Source organism: Colletes latitarsis, chromosome 2 (assembly GCF_051014445.1).
Source record: "Colletes latitarsis isolate SP2378_abdomen chromosome 2, iyColLati1, whole genome shotgun sequence".
NCBI classification, from domain to species: domain Eukaryota; kingdom Metazoa; phylum Arthropoda; class Insecta; order Hymenoptera; family Colletidae; genus Colletes; species Colletes latitarsis.
The window spans coordinates 21,450,498-21,469,165 of record NC_135135.1 but is presented as its reverse complement, the minus strand read 5'-3'; the positions used below and the strand labels follow the sequence as shown (position 1 = coordinate 21,469,165).

General features: G+C 29.0%; 2 protein-coding genes across 11 annotated transcripts; one reads left to right on the top strand and one right to left on the bottom strand.

Moving 5' to 3' along the window:
• Positions 1–488: 488 nt before the first annotated feature.
• On the bottom strand, positions 489–12,323 carry Wde (Fibronectin-III type domain-containing protein windei). Of its 6 annotated transcripts, none has more exons than XM_076784085.1 (16): positions 12,186–12,323; positions 10,623–11,972; positions 6,660–6,997; positions 6,416–6,526; positions 4,613–6,007; positions 3,325–3,689; positions 2,976–3,236; positions 2,572–2,892; positions 2,361–2,505; positions 2,092–2,276; positions 1,920–2,009; positions 1,626–1,683; positions 1,457–1,530; positions 1,275–1,374; positions 1,031–1,200; positions 489–953 (listed from the first exon to the last, which is right to left on the bottom strand). In XM_076784085.1, the coding sequence occupies exons 3-16, from the start codon at positions 6,922–6,924 to the stop codon at positions 858–860; spliced, it is 3,636 nt and encodes a 1,211-aa protein (XP_076640200.1). In that variant the 5' UTR covers positions 6,925–6,997; positions 10,623–11,972; positions 12,186–12,323; the 3' UTR covers positions 489–857. The 6 variants fall into 6 exon arrangements, with proteins under 6 accessions (XP_076640200.1, XP_076640195.1, XP_076640196.1 ...); XM_076784080.1 differs by having other exon boundaries at positions 4,613–6,526; positions 10,623–11,799; positions 11,887–11,972; XM_076784081.1 differs by lacking the exons at positions 10,623–11,972; positions 12,186–12,323 and adding an exon at positions 7,662–8,574 and having other exon boundaries at positions 4,613–6,526.
• On the top strand, positions 12,247–18,207 carry Cka (Connector of kinase to AP-1). Of its 5 annotated transcripts, none has more exons than XM_076784091.1 (13): positions 12,247–12,366; positions 12,812–12,880; positions 13,097–13,683; positions 14,348–14,451; positions 14,558–14,743; positions 14,842–15,025; positions 15,190–15,348; positions 15,453–15,582; positions 15,675–15,790; positions 16,176–16,354; positions 16,441–16,778; positions 16,886–17,197; positions 17,283–18,207. In XM_076784091.1, the coding sequence occupies exons 3-13, from the start codon at positions 13,417–13,419 to the stop codon at positions 17,450–17,452; spliced, it is 2,145 nt and encodes a 714-aa protein (XP_076640206.1). In that variant the 5' UTR covers positions 12,247–12,366; positions 12,812–12,880; positions 13,097–13,416; the 3' UTR covers positions 17,453–18,207. The 5 variants fall into 5 exon arrangements, with proteins under 5 accessions (XP_076640206.1, XP_076640205.1, XP_076640203.1 ...); XM_076784090.1 differs by having other exon boundaries at positions 15,187–15,348; XM_076784088.1 differs by having other exon boundaries at positions 14,842–15,031.
• Positions 18,208–18,668: the final 461 nt, after the last annotated feature.

Genomic DNA, 18,668 nt, shown 5'->3' with positions numbered 1-18,668 from the left:
ATCTAATATTCAAGATTTATTACAATTGTATAAAAATTGAGCAAATTATGTATTAGCAAGACTTGTTTACAAAGTAACAGTGAAAGTAAATCAAATTTAATGAAATGATTAAGACAAGCGTTATTTAATATGTAACGCAAGGAAGCCACGTTTATGAACACCTCCAGTGAATAATAATATCAATATCAGACTTTTAAGCAATTGCATGTTCGTCTTTAATTAGTAGCAGTCTTTGAGATGTGAATATTAAAATAATTGATAATAAATTTTTTTGTTGACTAGAATATCTTCTGTGCTCTTGTACAGGCATGGAGATTTGCTACAACGTTATTGACATTAGTTTCGTATGTATGTGTTTCAAAAAACTGTTTTAGAATTATTTTATGCTTCCGGGTGACATAAATAATACTTCATGAAACATGATACAAAAATTTTATAAAATTCTTATATTGCAATTTTTAAGCAAAGACAGAATGATAGACTATACATTGTCAGAATTAATTGTATTTTTTGATTTTATAAATTAAGAGGCGTATAAAAAAGAACAAAAAAAATATGTAAACTACAATTATATCATAGTTACCATCAATTATATGATCAATAATTACTTACAATTAAAGGTATACTACTATACAACAGATTCATTTGTATGTGTAGTCTATACAACACACTTCTTGATTACAAACATTCCTGTAATTTTTTGTCAAATTTATCTTACATGCAATAGATGTGATAAATAAAATGATAATTTAGAAGACTGTAGGGAAAATTTGTTGCTATATGAGACACGATTTGTTACATTATAACTGTGCGTTAAAAGTAAGATTAAAACAATAACTTAGTATTGGTCGTATATTTTATAAAGAAATATTGCCAGGTGTGCTATACTGTCCTTTTCGGGAATGTGTATCAACTGCTCGAACTGCGAAGTAATAATTATTGCCTTCGGAAAACTGTGAAAAAAAAATATTATCGATATTAAAAGTATCGATATAATTTATGGTAATCGCTAAATAATTATTCAAATTACTTGCGTAAGAGTGCACGCCATAGGCAGTGGTAAAGCTCGAACGTCTCCTACTTTTTTCCATAATGATATATTAGGAGGAATACCAGCAACTTCTTGGTACGCATATAATTGGTAACTAGCAATATCTGCATGTTTATCAGACAAATTCATATTCCAGGATAATACTATGCCTGTAATAACAGTGAACGTTTTATTTTTGTACTACTTATTAAGCTTTTTAATATATGTAAATTCCGTAACACACCATTCGAAGTCTTCGAAATTTTCAATGATGGAGCTGGCGGTGGAAGTTTCCAAACAGGATTTACAGTATACTTTCGTGTATCTGGTAAAGGAGCAGGATGCTGAAAGAAAAAAATATAAGAACAATAAAAATATTTATACGTATTTAAACGAAAAAACAAAACAATTCAAAACGCACAGTACCTTATTTAACTGTACTGTTGAAGCAGCTGATGTAGTCAAAACTCTAACTGTTCCATTTGCAACTGTTGATATTCCTATAAGTAGAATTTAATTAGATCCGTTGTTTATATTGATCATTATAACATTTACATACTATATTATATTATTTATTTTAGCAAAACGACATTACCAGTTTTGTATGTTAATGTTGAAAACGAAGCTCTGTTACAAGAAGTCACTGGCCGCATCTACGGTAATAAATTTTGGATATTAGACTACAAAATAATTGTGTAAACTTAATTCTTCAAATTCACTTTAACCCCTTCCCGTACTTTAACGAGTTTGACTCGTGATGAAGATTTAGTCTGTCTGTCTGTAGTCTGTTTACCGCGCGTTGACGCCCACTGTTTGGGCCCGAATTTCGTCGAGCTAAATTCCACGGGAAGGGGTTAACGAGAATATGTCAATAAACCATTTACATTACCGGATTGGAATTCGGTGCTATTAGTAACTGTCTTGTTGGACCTACACCACTTTGCATCACATACGCTAATCGAGGAGCGTTCATATTATTCTAAACAAAGAATTGTATACAACATTTATATAAATAGTTACTATGCCGATTACGAATTTTCAAATATTACTATTTTACATACCACTAAGGCAGTAGGTGTCGGTTGGCTAGCAGGTTGTACTACTCTTATACTAGGAGGTTGAGATGTTATAGCTACATTTCCAGGAATAGTTTGTATCACCCTTTGGAAGCAAGGTTGTGTTTTTTGTGCTAAATTTATTTGTTGATCGGTTATTGTAGTTGTAACAACTGGTATACTGGCAGCAACTATAAGTTATACAGTTTTTCATAACACAGCTTTTCATTCGCCTTCCGCAAAATAAATAACTTCTTAAACGAAAATTTACATACCTTTACTTTTCTCTTCTTCGTCTGTAAGATCGATTAGATCGTTTGCTCTTGATTTTGCAACATTTACGGTAGTACTTTGACGATTTATTTGATTTGGAAATTTTCCATTTAAAACTACAGTTTGCGTTGGTTGTTGTGGCTGTGGCTGCAATAATTACCAATACATTTGTTTATAAAATCAATCCATACATAACAAATTTTAAGTACTTACATTAGACATTATCTGCTGAACATTAGACTGATTAGGTAATGTTAAAGTATGTTGTGTATCTACAGGTTTAGCTACGACTAAAGCTGCAGGAGTTATAGTAGACATAATGTTTAGTGATTGAGTATGATTTTGTGAGATCACAGCAGTTTGTCCGCCTACTGATTCGGATCGTCTGGGAGATCTTACTTTAATTCCTCTCCTCGGACTAGTTGCATTATTTGTTTCATTAGATGTATTTGGTGTATTATTACTATTTGAAACATGTATGGATTTCATATTTGAATTCTGTTGTAATTGTCGTAGATTCTGCATTCCGTGATCCTATGCAAAGATAATAGAATATAAGTAATATTAAGCTTTAGAAAATTTTGTCACAATATTTTAATTAAATTATTAACATGTACCGTTATAAAATTAACTTGTAATCCAACAGATCTGTTGATTTTGATTGGCGGTATAGGTTTGTCGTTATTTGCACGTCGATCCGCAGCATTACGACTTAAAACCATTTCAAAATCTTTAATCTGTTTTGTTAATTGCTGACATTTCGCACGCGTTACTTCTTGGTTTCTTTCCGATATACGAGCTTGTTCTCTTAATTTACCAATTTCACCACGCATTGTGATCGTTTCAACAATTTTCTGTATTAAGAGTTCCTCTAATTCCTTTAAGAATGTATTAAAATTAAAACATATAATTTTTATTATTGATACTATCAAATAATTCTGAAAAATTCATATATTTTCTACATACTTCCTGCTTCAATTTTGGCAGTTTTTCTTTCAGATCTCTTCGGAAGAACTTGTGAACATAATCAAGTTTTTTAATGTTATCAGAATTATTTTCGTTTGTTACTACTTCATTGGGTGTAGTTTCACAATTTACTTTAACTTTTTTAACACTACCGTTCATAGTAACACTATCAATTTCGGTAAAGTTGCGCTTTAAAGAAGGTGGAGATAAAGGACGCGCATCTTGGTTTATTTTATGATTTACAATTACAAACTTTTCGGAGCCATCACTCGATTCTAAATCGCTATCATGATTAAGAAATTTCTTCCTTATTATTTCTTCTGCATTCTTAGCTGTTCTTCTCTTTTGTCTTCCACTTTCTCTAACTATAACAAAACATTGTAATAAAAGCCAAATAACTTACAAATTCAACAAATAATCTAAGAATAAATTGTATAATTTCAACCATAAAAGGATAATTGGTTAAAGATTAAATATAAGCAAGTACACCTCAAAAATGTAATGAAATATGTCACCTCTAATACTGAACATCTGAGATTATTTCAGTATTATTGTAAAAATTATATATAATTAAAATCAAATGAAAATCTTAGATGTGAAATATTTTACAAAAATATTATATACATTTATTTATTTCTCATTGATTTAATCACATGCCTTAGTTATTCTAATTAACATTGTGCAATTATTTGGTATAACTCAAATTTCTTTAATTTCCCCTTTCATGGTATATTACAATAACTATTTTACGTATTATGAATGCTATTGGAAATGTGACTTTTTGTGGTATTTTTATTATAATTGAATATATTTTTGGTATCAACTTTTTATTTTATTATAGAATTTAATTGTGCATGTTAATCAACTTCTTGGAAGTATGATTTCCATTTAGATTGAAGGAGTGTGAACAAAAAAAATGAATGCTAATCAAATATTTAAAAATGATAGATTTCTTTTTATAAAAATATATTAATTACTTTACTTTTCATATGAAGATCTATTAATAATAAGGTGTAATAAATAAGTATAATTAATTTATAGTAAAATATATATGTAAAAAAAGATTGAAGGAATACATAAAACTCAGTTTAAATAATGAAATGTTTTATCATAATTTACAATATTTATATTATTTCCTCAGTTAAGTAATGATAACAGAGGATTAATAGTAAATATTTTGAAAAATAAATACAAACACCTATCATTTTCTATGTTATGAAAACTAGGTACATATATAATATAAGGCAATAAATTTACATTTACTTCTATGACATAAAATATGTCCTACCTTGCTTATCTTCTTCGCCGGCAGCTTCTTGCGCTGCGGCAATCATTTTTTTTGTTCGCCTTCTCCTTCTTTTAGTAGTTACTGGAACGCCAACAACTTTTTTGTCACTATCACCACTATTGTCTTTTACATCAATAACAAGACCTAATGAAACATTCTGTGGTTTGACACTAGGTAAATTATTTTCATCCAATACAGACACAGTGTTTTCAGTTAGATTTGCCATATTATTTGCAAAATTTATCGCTGAGCTATCTTTCTCTGTAGATTCTACATTTTCATCAATAGTATCTTTCTTATGCTCCTGAAGATCAATTTTTGAATTAATTAACTGATCTTCAGAAACAAGTAGTACTTGAAGTAATTTAGAAGAATTTGTACTATTATCACTATCATTTAATTGGTCTTTATCACATTTTACACCATTAGTAATTGGTTCAAGTAGTATATTATTTTGTAATATCTCAATTTCTTTATCACCTTCTATACTGCTTAAATTATTTAATGCAGTAGCATTTGCTTTAAGATCATTATTTTCATTCTCCCCTTTTGATGTTATGCCTTGCACAGAAGCATCTTTTTTCTCATCTCCTAACAGTTTTTTTATTTCATGATTCGTTACTTCTTCATTTACTGTTAATTCAGTATCCGTAATATTCTTTTCTTTTAAATTATTAAAAACAATTTCACAATTGGTTTCAGTCAATTCTATCCTCTGATCTGTTTCTATAGATTGTTGACTCTCATTAACTTCTTGCTCTCCTAATTTATGAATATGTTTCACGGGTTCACTCTCATTCACATCTGAATCAGTTGTAGTTTTTATTGTTTCATTTTCTTGTTTGTTATTTTTATTGACCTTTTTGGTACATTCTACAACTTCATCATTGTTAGATTTACATTTTGTATTTTCAGTCAATAATTTTTCCAATATGTTAAGATTGTTAGATTTATCGCAATCAGAATTAGTATTATTAGTGTTAGTTTTATCTTCTTTAATTGTTTCCACATCATTATCATGGGAGTTTATCATAGAATTTACAACAATTTCTTCCTTATAAGACTCATTAATACTATTAGTTTCGATAGTAGTAATATCTTTACATTCAATATCATTGGATGGTGTTCTTGTTTCTGAACTCTCCTTTGCAACTATTAATTTAGGCTGTAATTCCAAAGGATCATTGACAGAAGTGGTATCAGTAACACTTACTTTGTTTAGGTCATCCACTTTTGTGTCTTCCAGATCTTTATTAGGTAATTTATTTAAATTATCATTACTGTTGTCACTACTAATTGGAGATTCACTATCTAACACGTTGCACTTTCCATTTTTCTTGTCAGTACTGTTTTTATGTTTAGCACTGGTGTCAGGTTCACTTCTTGAAGATATGTCTGTATTTGAAAAAGACACAAGATTTTGGTCAAATTCACTTGTAGGATTAGGTTTCATCATAGTAGCAGATTTAAAAGATTTCTTTTGTTGTTTACTGCCATATATTTTGTAATATGAATTAAAATATCCTCTTCCTCGTTCAAAAGGAAGAAATGCATTGTGAAATCTGTTATTGTAATCATATGAACGACCTCTATAATGTCTTCTACGTGCAGAATAACGATGCCTGGTATAAGAAATATAATTGACACTAGAGTGAGGGGTACTTGCAAACCTCCGTTGAAAATCATAACTTGACCACATATAACGAGGCATGTTATTCATTATTGGCCTCATCAATCCATTTTCATTTCTTTTGTTATCCTTTTCATGATCAGTTACTATTTTGTCATCCATGGAAATATTACCTGCACAACGTTCCTCTTCACTCATTTCCCTCGTAGTTGCACCATGTTCTATTAAATTTCTTTCTGGAACAGGAGAAGCTTGTACATCTTGATTTTTCCCAGACATCACAGCTATAATACAAATAAAATAAATTAATGTTGTCTGCAATAAGATAATAAACTTTATATTACAATTTTGTATAAGTGCTTATATATTTTAAAAGAAAAATCAACTTTAATGTTTTATATAAGATACAAAACTTACCAACTGTTTCATCTTTCAATTTATTTTCTTTATGTAAAACTGTTGTCAACACAACCTCTTGTTCAGCTTCATCGTCGTCATCAGACAGTCTCAAACGCATACTGTCATCTGATAGAGCTTCTTCTTCATCACCATCATCACCTGCTCCATATAACAGTTCATCTTCTTTTTCTTTTGACAATTCATCAATATGATGTGTACCGATACAAGACAACGAACGTATAGAATCAGGAGTATGTACTGTATCGCTTCTTAAAGCCTCCATTATAGAAAAGATGAGATACAGAAGGCAATGTCACAGGTCATCCATTTATCTTCAAAATTTAATATTCTTTGATCTGTAAATGATTATTCTTTTCAAGCATCATTTTGAAAAGTGAAATAATGATTTTACGTATATTAAAATATTTGATTATACATATAATAAGCATATATAACAAATATCTTTACTCATTTAATCATTGAATTAATTAAAAGTAGATTAAATACATGTAAAACTTATAGATTAAACATTTACATTGTAAATGTAAATGAGAAAAGTCAATAAATTGAATATGAAATATTATATGCTGCAAAACTACATTTTACATTTTGTTATAAAAAATGTAATATAGAAGGATTTTTTACTTTTAATAAATAGCATCTTCCAGAATTCAACTATTATTACTGTTCACTTATATTTTTTTGCATTTATTTATGATTATAAGTTTACAAATGTAATATAACATTATATATTGAGATATCCTATACAATCAATAAAATGTAAAAATAATTTAAAGAAATTGAATGGGAATTTTAAAACCAAATGTTAATGCTAAAAAATGTAAAATTACAATCAGTCTAATCCTGTATTACAGTATTTTTTATTGCTATTAAACCATAACATTAAATAATTTATTTAATTTGTACTATTTTAATAAATAATAAGACACTATGCATAAAAAACTGATCGTATAATCAGGCTTGTATGAATTCAAATAATCACAGAAAAGATATTCATACTTATTAAGGATACTTTCATTGCAAAAATAACACTAGGTATTAGAAATTCACTTTTTCTCCAAATCAATGTTTTCCACAGGATGTCAGTACTATATTAAATGTATAATTCGTGCGCGAAATTATTACACAGCATTAACAGCGACACTTATCACAATTTATCAGATACAAAAATCAATTTTTTCAAATATAAGAAAAGAAAATGTAATACGGGCCCCTCGATGACGCGCCAACATGTGTCGTTCCTGGCCCATAAGTACTCAACTAATAAAAATGGCGGATTGAAGCTACATTGCTAACGACTGCTATTGTATTTCACATAACACGTGTATCATATTATCAAACAAGTGTATGTTATTACTTTGCAAAAACTATACAGAACAAATCTTAATTTTCTATTTATAATACATTAAACAAATTTTTATCCAGTAACAAACAATCTATACGTTCAGGTCACCGACGAAGTTCCAAGGGTTTAATAAAGTCAGAAATATTGTATTAATATTAATACAAGTGAAGGTACACAACACAAATAGTTATAATAGATAACCACGTTAAAATAATGTTAAATAAATTAGTTTGAACTACAAAAGTTTATGTTCAGAAAGGCGGGATTCCCGATAAACTTGTCTATTGAACGAGTACTGCTGAACATACATAGGCCCCGACATGCGTCCACACGAAAGTCAACGAATGTACACGAAGTCGTCCAATATGGCGTCATAATTTGCCCCCCGTGAAACTAATTTCTAATAAAATAATATAAATAAAATCTAAGGAATAGAACTTTCATGTTAAAAATATTTAAATAGCCTATATATGTAAAGTTTCACATGAAAATCTTACCCTTAAATTCTAACCGAGTGTGCATTTACCATTAAAAAACAAGGTCATGCTTACAACTTCCCCCACTCCCTTCATATCTTTAAGTTACTTAATGCTACTTAATGCTTCGCGCTATTAATATTAGTTTCAATTTTTTATTAATTTTGTTGGCTTGAATTTTTATTATTGATACAATTGTATCATAGAATTATATTTACAGACTATAAAAAAATTTGATTAACCTTAAATAAAATTAATATTAATTTTGAAATTTATTTCGAATGTATTTCCTTTTTTGTATTGTTTGTAGAACTGATACTAATTGATTAAGTAATTAAATATTAATATTAATATTTTATTTTTCAGAGAAGTGTATATAAAATAAAAATAAGTGTACGTAAATACTATTTTGTAATTTGCAAGTACTCTTATATTGAACGTTTGATAAGTAGCCCCACCCCTTCCCTTCTCCTTCTACGCTCACTGACGAGGTCAACATACGTCACTCTGGTAATACAACGCTATGTTCACCGAGTGGGAGTAAGAAACATGATAATTTTATAACTCATCAAAATGATCGATTTTAAAGATCTATTTCGAATTTCAGAAATTGTTCATAATTCCCACACATCGAAAAATATTCGTTCCCGTATATCATTGTAGTTTAAATTAAGCAACATAGTTTAAATATATTATCTATTTTGGAAAAGAAGTTATGATTTATACGTTAATATTATTAACTGTGACAATTTTTCAGTAGATAAAATAAGGTTATAATCGAAATAAAGCATAAAAAACATTAAAACTTCTTTTTGAATTTGTGTTTTTTTTTTTATTACATTACACGAAATACATGAAACAAAAAAATGCCTAATTACGCAATAATAATGTAGTTACTTATATTGTAAAAATTGTCTATTACAGTAACCAAATGTTCTTTTATTAGTGCTTTACTCATGCGCGTCACGTTCTACGCATGTGTAGAAGAGTACAGCATGTATCACTAAAAAATAACTACTCAAAGAAAGCATAGAAAAAAAAGAAATCATAGAAGATATTATGCCAATTAACAAGTACAACAATAATCTACAAAAATTATTAATATTTAGCAACTGACCGAATTAACAATCGAGTTACATAAATTATATGATCCATTTAAAATTGCATTCTATAATTTGAACTTCTTTATATTTTATAATACTTTTTATTAAGATAATAAAGTTTGAAACTAATACTCAAAATAAATCGGGACATAAATGGTAGATCTCAAGGTCAGTCCCTCTGTAATGCGTCGTTAAATAAGTACTAGATTTCTCCGGTAGGTTTCTTAAAGGTTAAGAATTTTGCGAGCCCATTAAGAAAAATACTACTATGCATTTTTAACAAAAATTTCAATTCATATTTTTCATATACGAAATATTTAATTAAACTCATGGGATATTAATTTCATATGTTGTAAATAATACATGCAAATAGAACTATTTTTGTATAAATTGCATTAAAATTTGATTGCATGTTAAATATTTTTGTAAGAAATACTTCTAAAATATTAAGATTTGTATAATACTTCTTTAGTATATGTTAAATGTTATATAATTGTTATGTATACAATTTTTATTGGAATCGTTAAATTTGTTTTCTTATATTTCTATTTTATATTAAATTGCATTATATAGCGCAATTCAAATGTTATACATCTGCGTAGAAACATCTAAGAATGCCAGCTTTCATTTTGTATGAAAGGACAACAAAATGGCGTTCATATGCTATATAAAATGGCAGCTTTTCGTATATAGTATGACATCTGCAATGGCCTCGATCGTTACATTTGGGACTTCAGACCCAAATTTTTATACATCGTGAAAATTGTACCAAGTAAATTATCAAATTACTTTTACTATTCCTTCGAAATGAAATGTTTCAAAATTATCACCTTTGGTTCAGTACATTCATTAAGAGATCAAATTGTCAAATTTATTTTTAAAATGTTTACCACAAAATCTTTTGACGTCAAATTTCCCCATGATTTTGGGTAAATGTGTGTAACAATTTGGACCTTATAACGATTTAGAACAGAAAAACAGAGTGACCCACTGCTGAACTGTGACATGTAAGTATGTACACAACTGATGAACTTACGTTATGTTATAATGCAGATGGTCTTCAATCAGTGATGCACATGTTCTTTGTCTTACAAAAATACGTTATATTTACGATAAATGCCAGAAACGAAGATACACTGTGATACCCGACATCGAGTATCTGCAACACCGCAACCTAAACAAGCGAAGAGCAACGTTGCCACTTTTATTCGTAACCGTTTGCATACGCGATCCATTTGGAAAAGGCTAAAACTTGAATTGTATAGTTCATATTTTTGGATTCGTTATAATTTGAAACGCGTATGAAATTATAAATCTACTTGCTATAAATTTTATTGAAAAAATGTGTGTAAGAATTATCGACCTACATACATAGTGTGGTTTGCACTTCAGAAAATTTTAACAACGCATGCGCTGTGACGCAAAATACTTTCAGAACTTATAATATTAGCTGAAATATGCAAAATACTTTTGCTTAGAAACCAAAATACACTTTTCTGTTAAGAGTATATGTAAGTATGTAAAATCGATAACAATTAAGTGTTAACGATATATTTTTTAAATATGTAAATATATTTTTTATTTTCTTAAAACCAAGTCTATTTCTAACTATTTATTTCTATGATTTATTAGAAACATGGTGATTTAAATTAAAAATGTTATTGTTATTGAAATATATTATCAAAATAACAATCTGTAATATTCATGATAATATTTTCCTAAAATTGTTCATAATTGAATGCAATTTAGGAAGTATCAGTTACTATTGAAATTAGAATAGTCTTTGAAAATTTTTTACAATTGGATTTTAAAATTAACTTGTTAAAGGGATTATATCATATTATTTCAGTAATTAAAAGTACAAAGACATAGAATAATATGAAAGTACCATGTTGAGTTGTAAAGTTTATCAGTTCTGTGTTTTAATAGCTGCACAATGTCAAATATTTTTTCATATTATGTCTAATTTTTCATCATTCAACAGATTAAATATATTATGTATAGTTTACATTCAAAAATAATGATGAAATATAGTTGATACATCATTGTGAATAGATTTTACTATTATGTTATATTGTATTATATGCTTTGGGAGCTTATGGAGGTAATGTTTCAGCTGCAAGTAGATATTATGCTTGTCTTTAATTTGTCAATCACAATTATGTATGCAGCAATGAGGAGAACATTTCCAACAGTACATATAAGGTAATGAACTAAAATGAAAATAATAAACGTTAAATTCGATTTTTTTTTTTAAACAAAGCCGCAGATAGTCTGTTGTACTATGATTTTCCACCCACCCAGTATATACATATGTCCATAAAAAATTTGGTGTATGTGTACATATGTATATGTACACAAGTATGTACTTACAAATCCATGTTTTCTGTAATTAGAAAAATATATCTATTTAAATGTATCTATCTATAAAAATAGATTGTAATAAAAGGTATAAAATGAGGGTATATAAACAATGTGACGCAATAACGATTAGTTTTATAATATAATATGTATTATAATTATATGCTTATGAATATATTTATTTAATATGTTTATGTAACTTTCTAAAATCAATTATTATGTATTACTAAAAACATACTTAACGATACAGATGAGTTATCATCGTATTATAAGGTTAGTTTTATTTATTACGACTGTGACGCCGCTCTGAGCTACGGGAATCGGAGTTCGATTCCTCGTTTGTATAAGTTATACTTTCCCCACATCTAGAGCAATAAAATACAATAACTGGAGGAGGCATTGTGACGTTTTCTCAATATGTATGTAATACTTCTTTGAAATAATAGTAGTGTATTAATTGTGTTTTTTTAGTGACAGTAATTACGACGACAATGTTTTTCAATACGAGTGTATTCTGTCAAGAAAGATAAGTTCTTGTAGAGGGCGACACTTCCGATACGTTATTTACTCTGAATTTTTGTATTATTAATAAACCACGAAGCATTGATAAAATATCATAAAACCATGTAAACTTATAGTAACCTATTAGTAAAATGATTCCATTCTTTTAGTAAAAGTAATACTATTTTGTTTATACAAATCAAGAATGAAACTGCTTATAGAATTTAGAATTAAATTTTAATATTTAAAATACATTATTTGTAAAACATTATTAAATTAACATCTGTTTCTGTATACTTTAATACATATTGATATTTATTGTTATACGTTTATAACTACCGATTTTTCTATTTTGTGAATCAGCCTTACAAAAATCATCGTATCAGCAAACAGTACTACATAAACAAAAGCGTGATAGTACTTTAATTTTAGGTAAGAAATTTTTTGCAAAAATTATTTCTTAAATGTATCTAGTTAGTTGATTGAAATTTGCCAATTATACCAATCAATATGATCCGATAAATTTAGCATTGCAGTATTTAAAAAGATAAGGAAAAATGCTGGAATTTTTCTCGTTGATTTAATTGTAATGTATTATGAACTATTGATATGTATTTATTAATTTCGATGTACAACTTCTACTCATAGAAAGACGATATAATGCTTCGCTAGAATACATCTAAATACACTCTGCGAGAATGGTGGAAGCGAGTACGATTCTGAAAATATGCGAAGAAGATAATATTTGATATTCTAAAAGAGTTAAACAGTCTATAAGATTCTTGTAAACAAATAACGAACGATAAGATTTGGTACAAAATATATCGGTTCCATAGATATCTAATACACCCGCATGCGTATTAATTACTTCTTTTCGCAAACTCGATCGAAATACATTATCCGACGGGAGAGCACTCTTTGGGCTCCAGAGGAAAGAAAAGTTGTTGTAATGGCTGCCGTGTCATGAAATGAAGGTACCGAGCCAGTTTTGTGGTTCCACGATGGAGGATAACTCCAGTTCTACATCTCAAAATCACAATGGACAATTATCTAGTGGTGCAAATGTTTCACTGACAAACAATAAACATCAGGGCAATGACAATGGTAGCAATGACGATGCCAAGGATCAAAGTCCACAATACTCTATGCCTGGCATTTTACACTTTATTCAACATGAATGGACTCGCTTTGAACTTGAACGATCGCAATGGGAACTTGACAGAGCAGAATTTCAGGTATAACTTCAGTATCTTTCATACATTTTTGAAATTTATCTACTTGTTTCTCCTTAATGTACTTCTTTCTTATTGTCACTTCAACTGTCATGTGACAGGACATTATAAAAACACAACTAATTTGAATGTATATAAAATATTGTAATACAGATTATGTGCCTGTTTAAATTTTAATTAAATAAGTACTGTAAGTTAAATTGAAATGTATTTTACAGGAACATCTCTTTTCTTTATTATGATATTGTATCTGTTTAAATTTTGTGAGGTAAATGTCATATTATTGCATCCAAAATTATGTTTCAATCGATTTACTGATAATATTTATACAGTTACAAATTTTATGCACTTCACAGTTAACTTACATATATACTAATTAAAGTTAATGTAATTATTCATACATTGTATGCAACTATAAATTATTGCTGAACGAAGCTTTGTTTTATTGCATATGAACAAATTAATACAGTTGTGGAGGATATTAATTGTTGATATGTATACCTTATATTCCCATAAAAATTATCTTGTGAAATGAGTTAAAAAATCAGACATAAATTGTACCACACCTATTTCTTTATATAGAGTTTTTTACCTTATACTCTGAACTATAATATTTATTTTTAATACAAATCAATGAAATATAATATTTAATAATACTTATCTACAGGCTAGGATAGCTTTTTTACAAGGTGAAAGAAAAGGTCAAGAAAAATTAAAAAATGATTTAGTAAGAAGAATAAAAATGTTAGAATATGCACTCAAACAAGAACGGTAAGATCTTTTTTCAGGTACAGTCATAAATGAAATGTTACCGTTACCTTTAGTAATATGTTTATATTAAATATTAATGCACTCACAATAATTGTCATTTTTACAGGGCAAGGTACCACAAACTGAAGTATGGCACCGATTTGGTCATTCAAGGAGATGTCCAGCCTCCTGTTTATGATGAAGGTAGTAGTACTTGTGCTAACTCTGAAGTCGGGGGAGGTGGTGATGGAGAAGCTCCTTTTACTTCAGTTAGTAACATCAGTTGGAGACAAGGTCGCCAAATTTTGAGACAGTAAGTAAAATTTGATATTCATAAATATTTATTTCTATCTTATACTAAGTTTAATGTGTATTGTTATTCTCACAGCTTATCTATAATTCTTCTTTTAGATATTTACAAGAAATTGGTTATACTGATACAATAATAGATGTACGATCAAACAGAGTAAGATCTTTACTTGGTTTAAATAATAATACAGATTCAGAAGATATGAATACTCCTGCATTAAATGGTAATGAACCATCAAATAAACAACCAAAGGAATTCTTTCCCTTCAAAGCCCCCAAAAAAAAGGTAGAGGTAAATAAATTTGTTTGTGTTTAATTATTTTATATGTTTAACAGATTGTGCTTGAAAAATTCAATAAACAGATTAATTTATTTCAATATTCAATATAAACAAAATTTCATAATAGTGTAATCAGTTATTAATATAGTTTCATATGTTCATGCTAGCAGCAACCACCTTCTATAGCAGAAGCAATGATACTAGATACAGAAGCAGCTGTTATGGCGAATTTTGAGTTTCTGACTCACACAGGTATGGATTTGGAAGAAGAAGAAGGAGATGTAGAAGATGATACCTTCGATGAAAACATGGATCCTAAACCAAATAAAGTAATGGATAATAAATCTTTGTATTCTATTATATACTATTGCATATTTTTTCAGTAGAATAATAGCTACATCTTTTGATATACTTTTTTAAATTGTATTTTTAGACGTCAATGCTTTTAACAGAGGATGTTGATGCAGAAGCAGAAGAAGTATTAAATGAATTAAATCTTCTCACAGAAATTGAAGAATCACCAGCAGGTTCTGTTCATTTGGATATATATTCAACTGATTGTAGTTAGTATTGATTGCTCTTATTAATTTAGTAAAAAGACTTACTATATACACATTTGAATAGTATTAAAAAAAGAATAATGTTCAATTTACAGATGCATTACATTTACGACCAGATCCAAGGTGTCCCAATAAAGAAGGTGATTCCACATTAGAATTGGGCGAATTAGAATTATTGTGTGTTAACAATGAAGCAGAAACCTCATATGATGTAAGTTATATTAATTATTGTATTATATTATATTGGTTATTGTCATTGTTGAGATGTATAAATGTACGTGTGTGACAAGTGATTTTAACCCGCTGCTCCGAAGAATCGATTATCGTGAACTATTAGTGCTTATACTCCGTCAATGAATTAGTACCCTGTGTATTGTAAACGTTTATGGGTATTTGACGAAATGCTGTTGCTCGGTATACGAAACAGTTGTCTGTATGCAATACTGACTGCTGCTAAAAGTTCACTGCTCTCAGTGCACACTTTCCGTCGTAATCTTCTGAAATTTACGGATTAAAATCTAATTTTATGCAATGCATTGAGGTTTCTTTTTATCTTTTTTAATATAAACAATAAAAATAAATACATATTGATGTAGATGGTTGCCACTACAAAGGAAACCTTCAGAAAAACATGGAATGTAAAATATACGTTACGATCTCATTTTGACGCCGTTCGAGCTCTCGTCTTCCATCCCACAGAAGCAGTCCTTATAACTGCAAGTGATGATCACACACTGAAATTGTGGAATCTTCATAAAACTTTACCAGCAAAGAAGTAGGTCGTTTAAACTTAAACGAACCGTTAACTTGTCTTTCCATTAACGCTAAAAAGAATCTATATAATTGTATTTTTTATTTCAGATCATCTTCATTAGATGTAGAACCATTATATACATTTAGATCACATACTGGTCCTGTCCTATGTTTAGCTATGTGTAGCACAGGAAATCAATGCTATAGCGGTGGTTTAGATGGTATGATTCATTGTTGGACACTTCCATCAGCTAATATAGATCCTTATGACTCCTATGAACCAAGTGTCCTTAGCCAAACATTAAAAGGACACACGAATGCAGTTTGGGGCTTAAGCATGTATCAACCTCGATCACAATTATTATCAATTAGTGCTGATGGAACTGTCAAATTGTGGAGTCCACAAAGCAAATCTCCTCTACTCCATACGTACATTTCTGAGCAAGGTGTGATATTTCTATTACCATAAAAAAAATTATTGCTTTGGCAAAAATAAAAAATCATATTTTACAAAATTACGTATACATATCGTTTTCTTTTAATTTCTTTGCAGATGGTATACCAACTTCAGTAGACTTCATAAGAGATGACCCACATAAGTTAGTTGTAGCTTATGAAGGAGCTTGCGTGGTGTTTGATACAGAAACTGGTGAGAGTGTAGCACGTCTTGAAGCCAATGAAACAAAGGGAGTAAACCGTGTTGTGGCACATCCAACATTACCATTAGTTGTTGCGGCACACGAAGATCGACACATTCGATTTTATGATCATCGATCAGCCACTCTTGCTCATGCCATGGTTGCTCATTTGGATGCAGTTACTAGTCTTGCTGTAGATCCCCATGGTTTATATTTACTTTCAGGAAGTAAGTAACAGTGAAATATACAAGAAAACAAAGAACGAATATTAATGCATCACAAATCCTTAAATTAATAACATTTAACTTTCAGGCCACGATTGCAGTATAAGATTATGGAATATGGATAATAAAACTTGTGTTCAGGAGATAACGGCACATCGTAAAAAGTTCGACGAAAGTATTTTAGATGTAGCATTTCATCCATCGCGACCTTTTATAGCAAGTGCAGGAGCTGATGCTCTTGCCAAAGTATATGTGTGAGATGTAAATTAAGGTACACATTTCTACTATCGACATGCATCAGACGGAACAGATTTTGTACTCATTCTTTCTAGATAGTTTTACCTGTACGTGTTACACTTCCAATTTTGTTGTAACTTATATTGCTCTACCTTTAAAGTACCATTTTTGAAAAAATTAAATCCGGCGTACACGCGCGCACACGTGTGTATGTATATATTCATGTTATGAAACTGAAATTTGCACATAACCCTTGTCCGCGACAATTGATCAAAACAATAATTTCGAATACCAATGCTGCTTATCCATGAGATCTTTATTAAGTAGCTACATTAATTGGGATAGCGGAAGGGGTGTGTCTTGTAGAATAATAGTTGATATAGTTCTAATAATTAGACAAAGAAATACCCCTTACCCAGAATCCAGGAAGCACACTGCCGCAGTAGCATAATATTTATCCCTATGTTAACTATTTATTACCAATATTACAGTTACTGTTGCACAGCTACTGGAGATTAATACGTACTATGCAAGGATAAATTTTTCCTAATAAAATACATCAATTAGTCTCCCATTATATAATTTTTATGCTACCTTATATATTTATCAAGGTTAGCATATAGTAACAACAGGATCAGAAGCAACAATAATAATAATTATAACCATAAGTTAATTATACTGTAAGAGACATAATATTAATAACAGTAAATTATAACTGTGTGTTTCTCTGTAATATATTGTATTTAAAAATAGATGAACTGTGTAACGTACTATAATTAACATGTTTTTATTAAAATTTTATTCCATTTCTATTATTTTTTTCCTTAAATAAATATGAACAGCCAAAACTACAATTGTGAAGAGAAATGGATAAAAAAAACTTAAAATTTTAAATATTTACGAATTAATAAAGCTAGGAAATAAACATGCAATTTCATATATTTTACAAATAATAATTGTTACATTTCTTAAGTTACATGTGTTATGTAATGAGATTAAGTAATGAAAAAAGCAATCCGTTATTTATATTGTAAGCTTGAATATATAAAAAAAATGTGCAATATAATTAGAAAAAGATGTACACAATATTAAAAATTTTAATTTCGTTATTTCATTTATATCCGTTTTATAATTTCTATTAAACATAATGTTTTTGTTCAAACATCTACACTGTTTGTTTGTGTAACGCCCTTTGATTATCCAATCAGAACGAGGCAAATACTATCGTTCAGGTTAA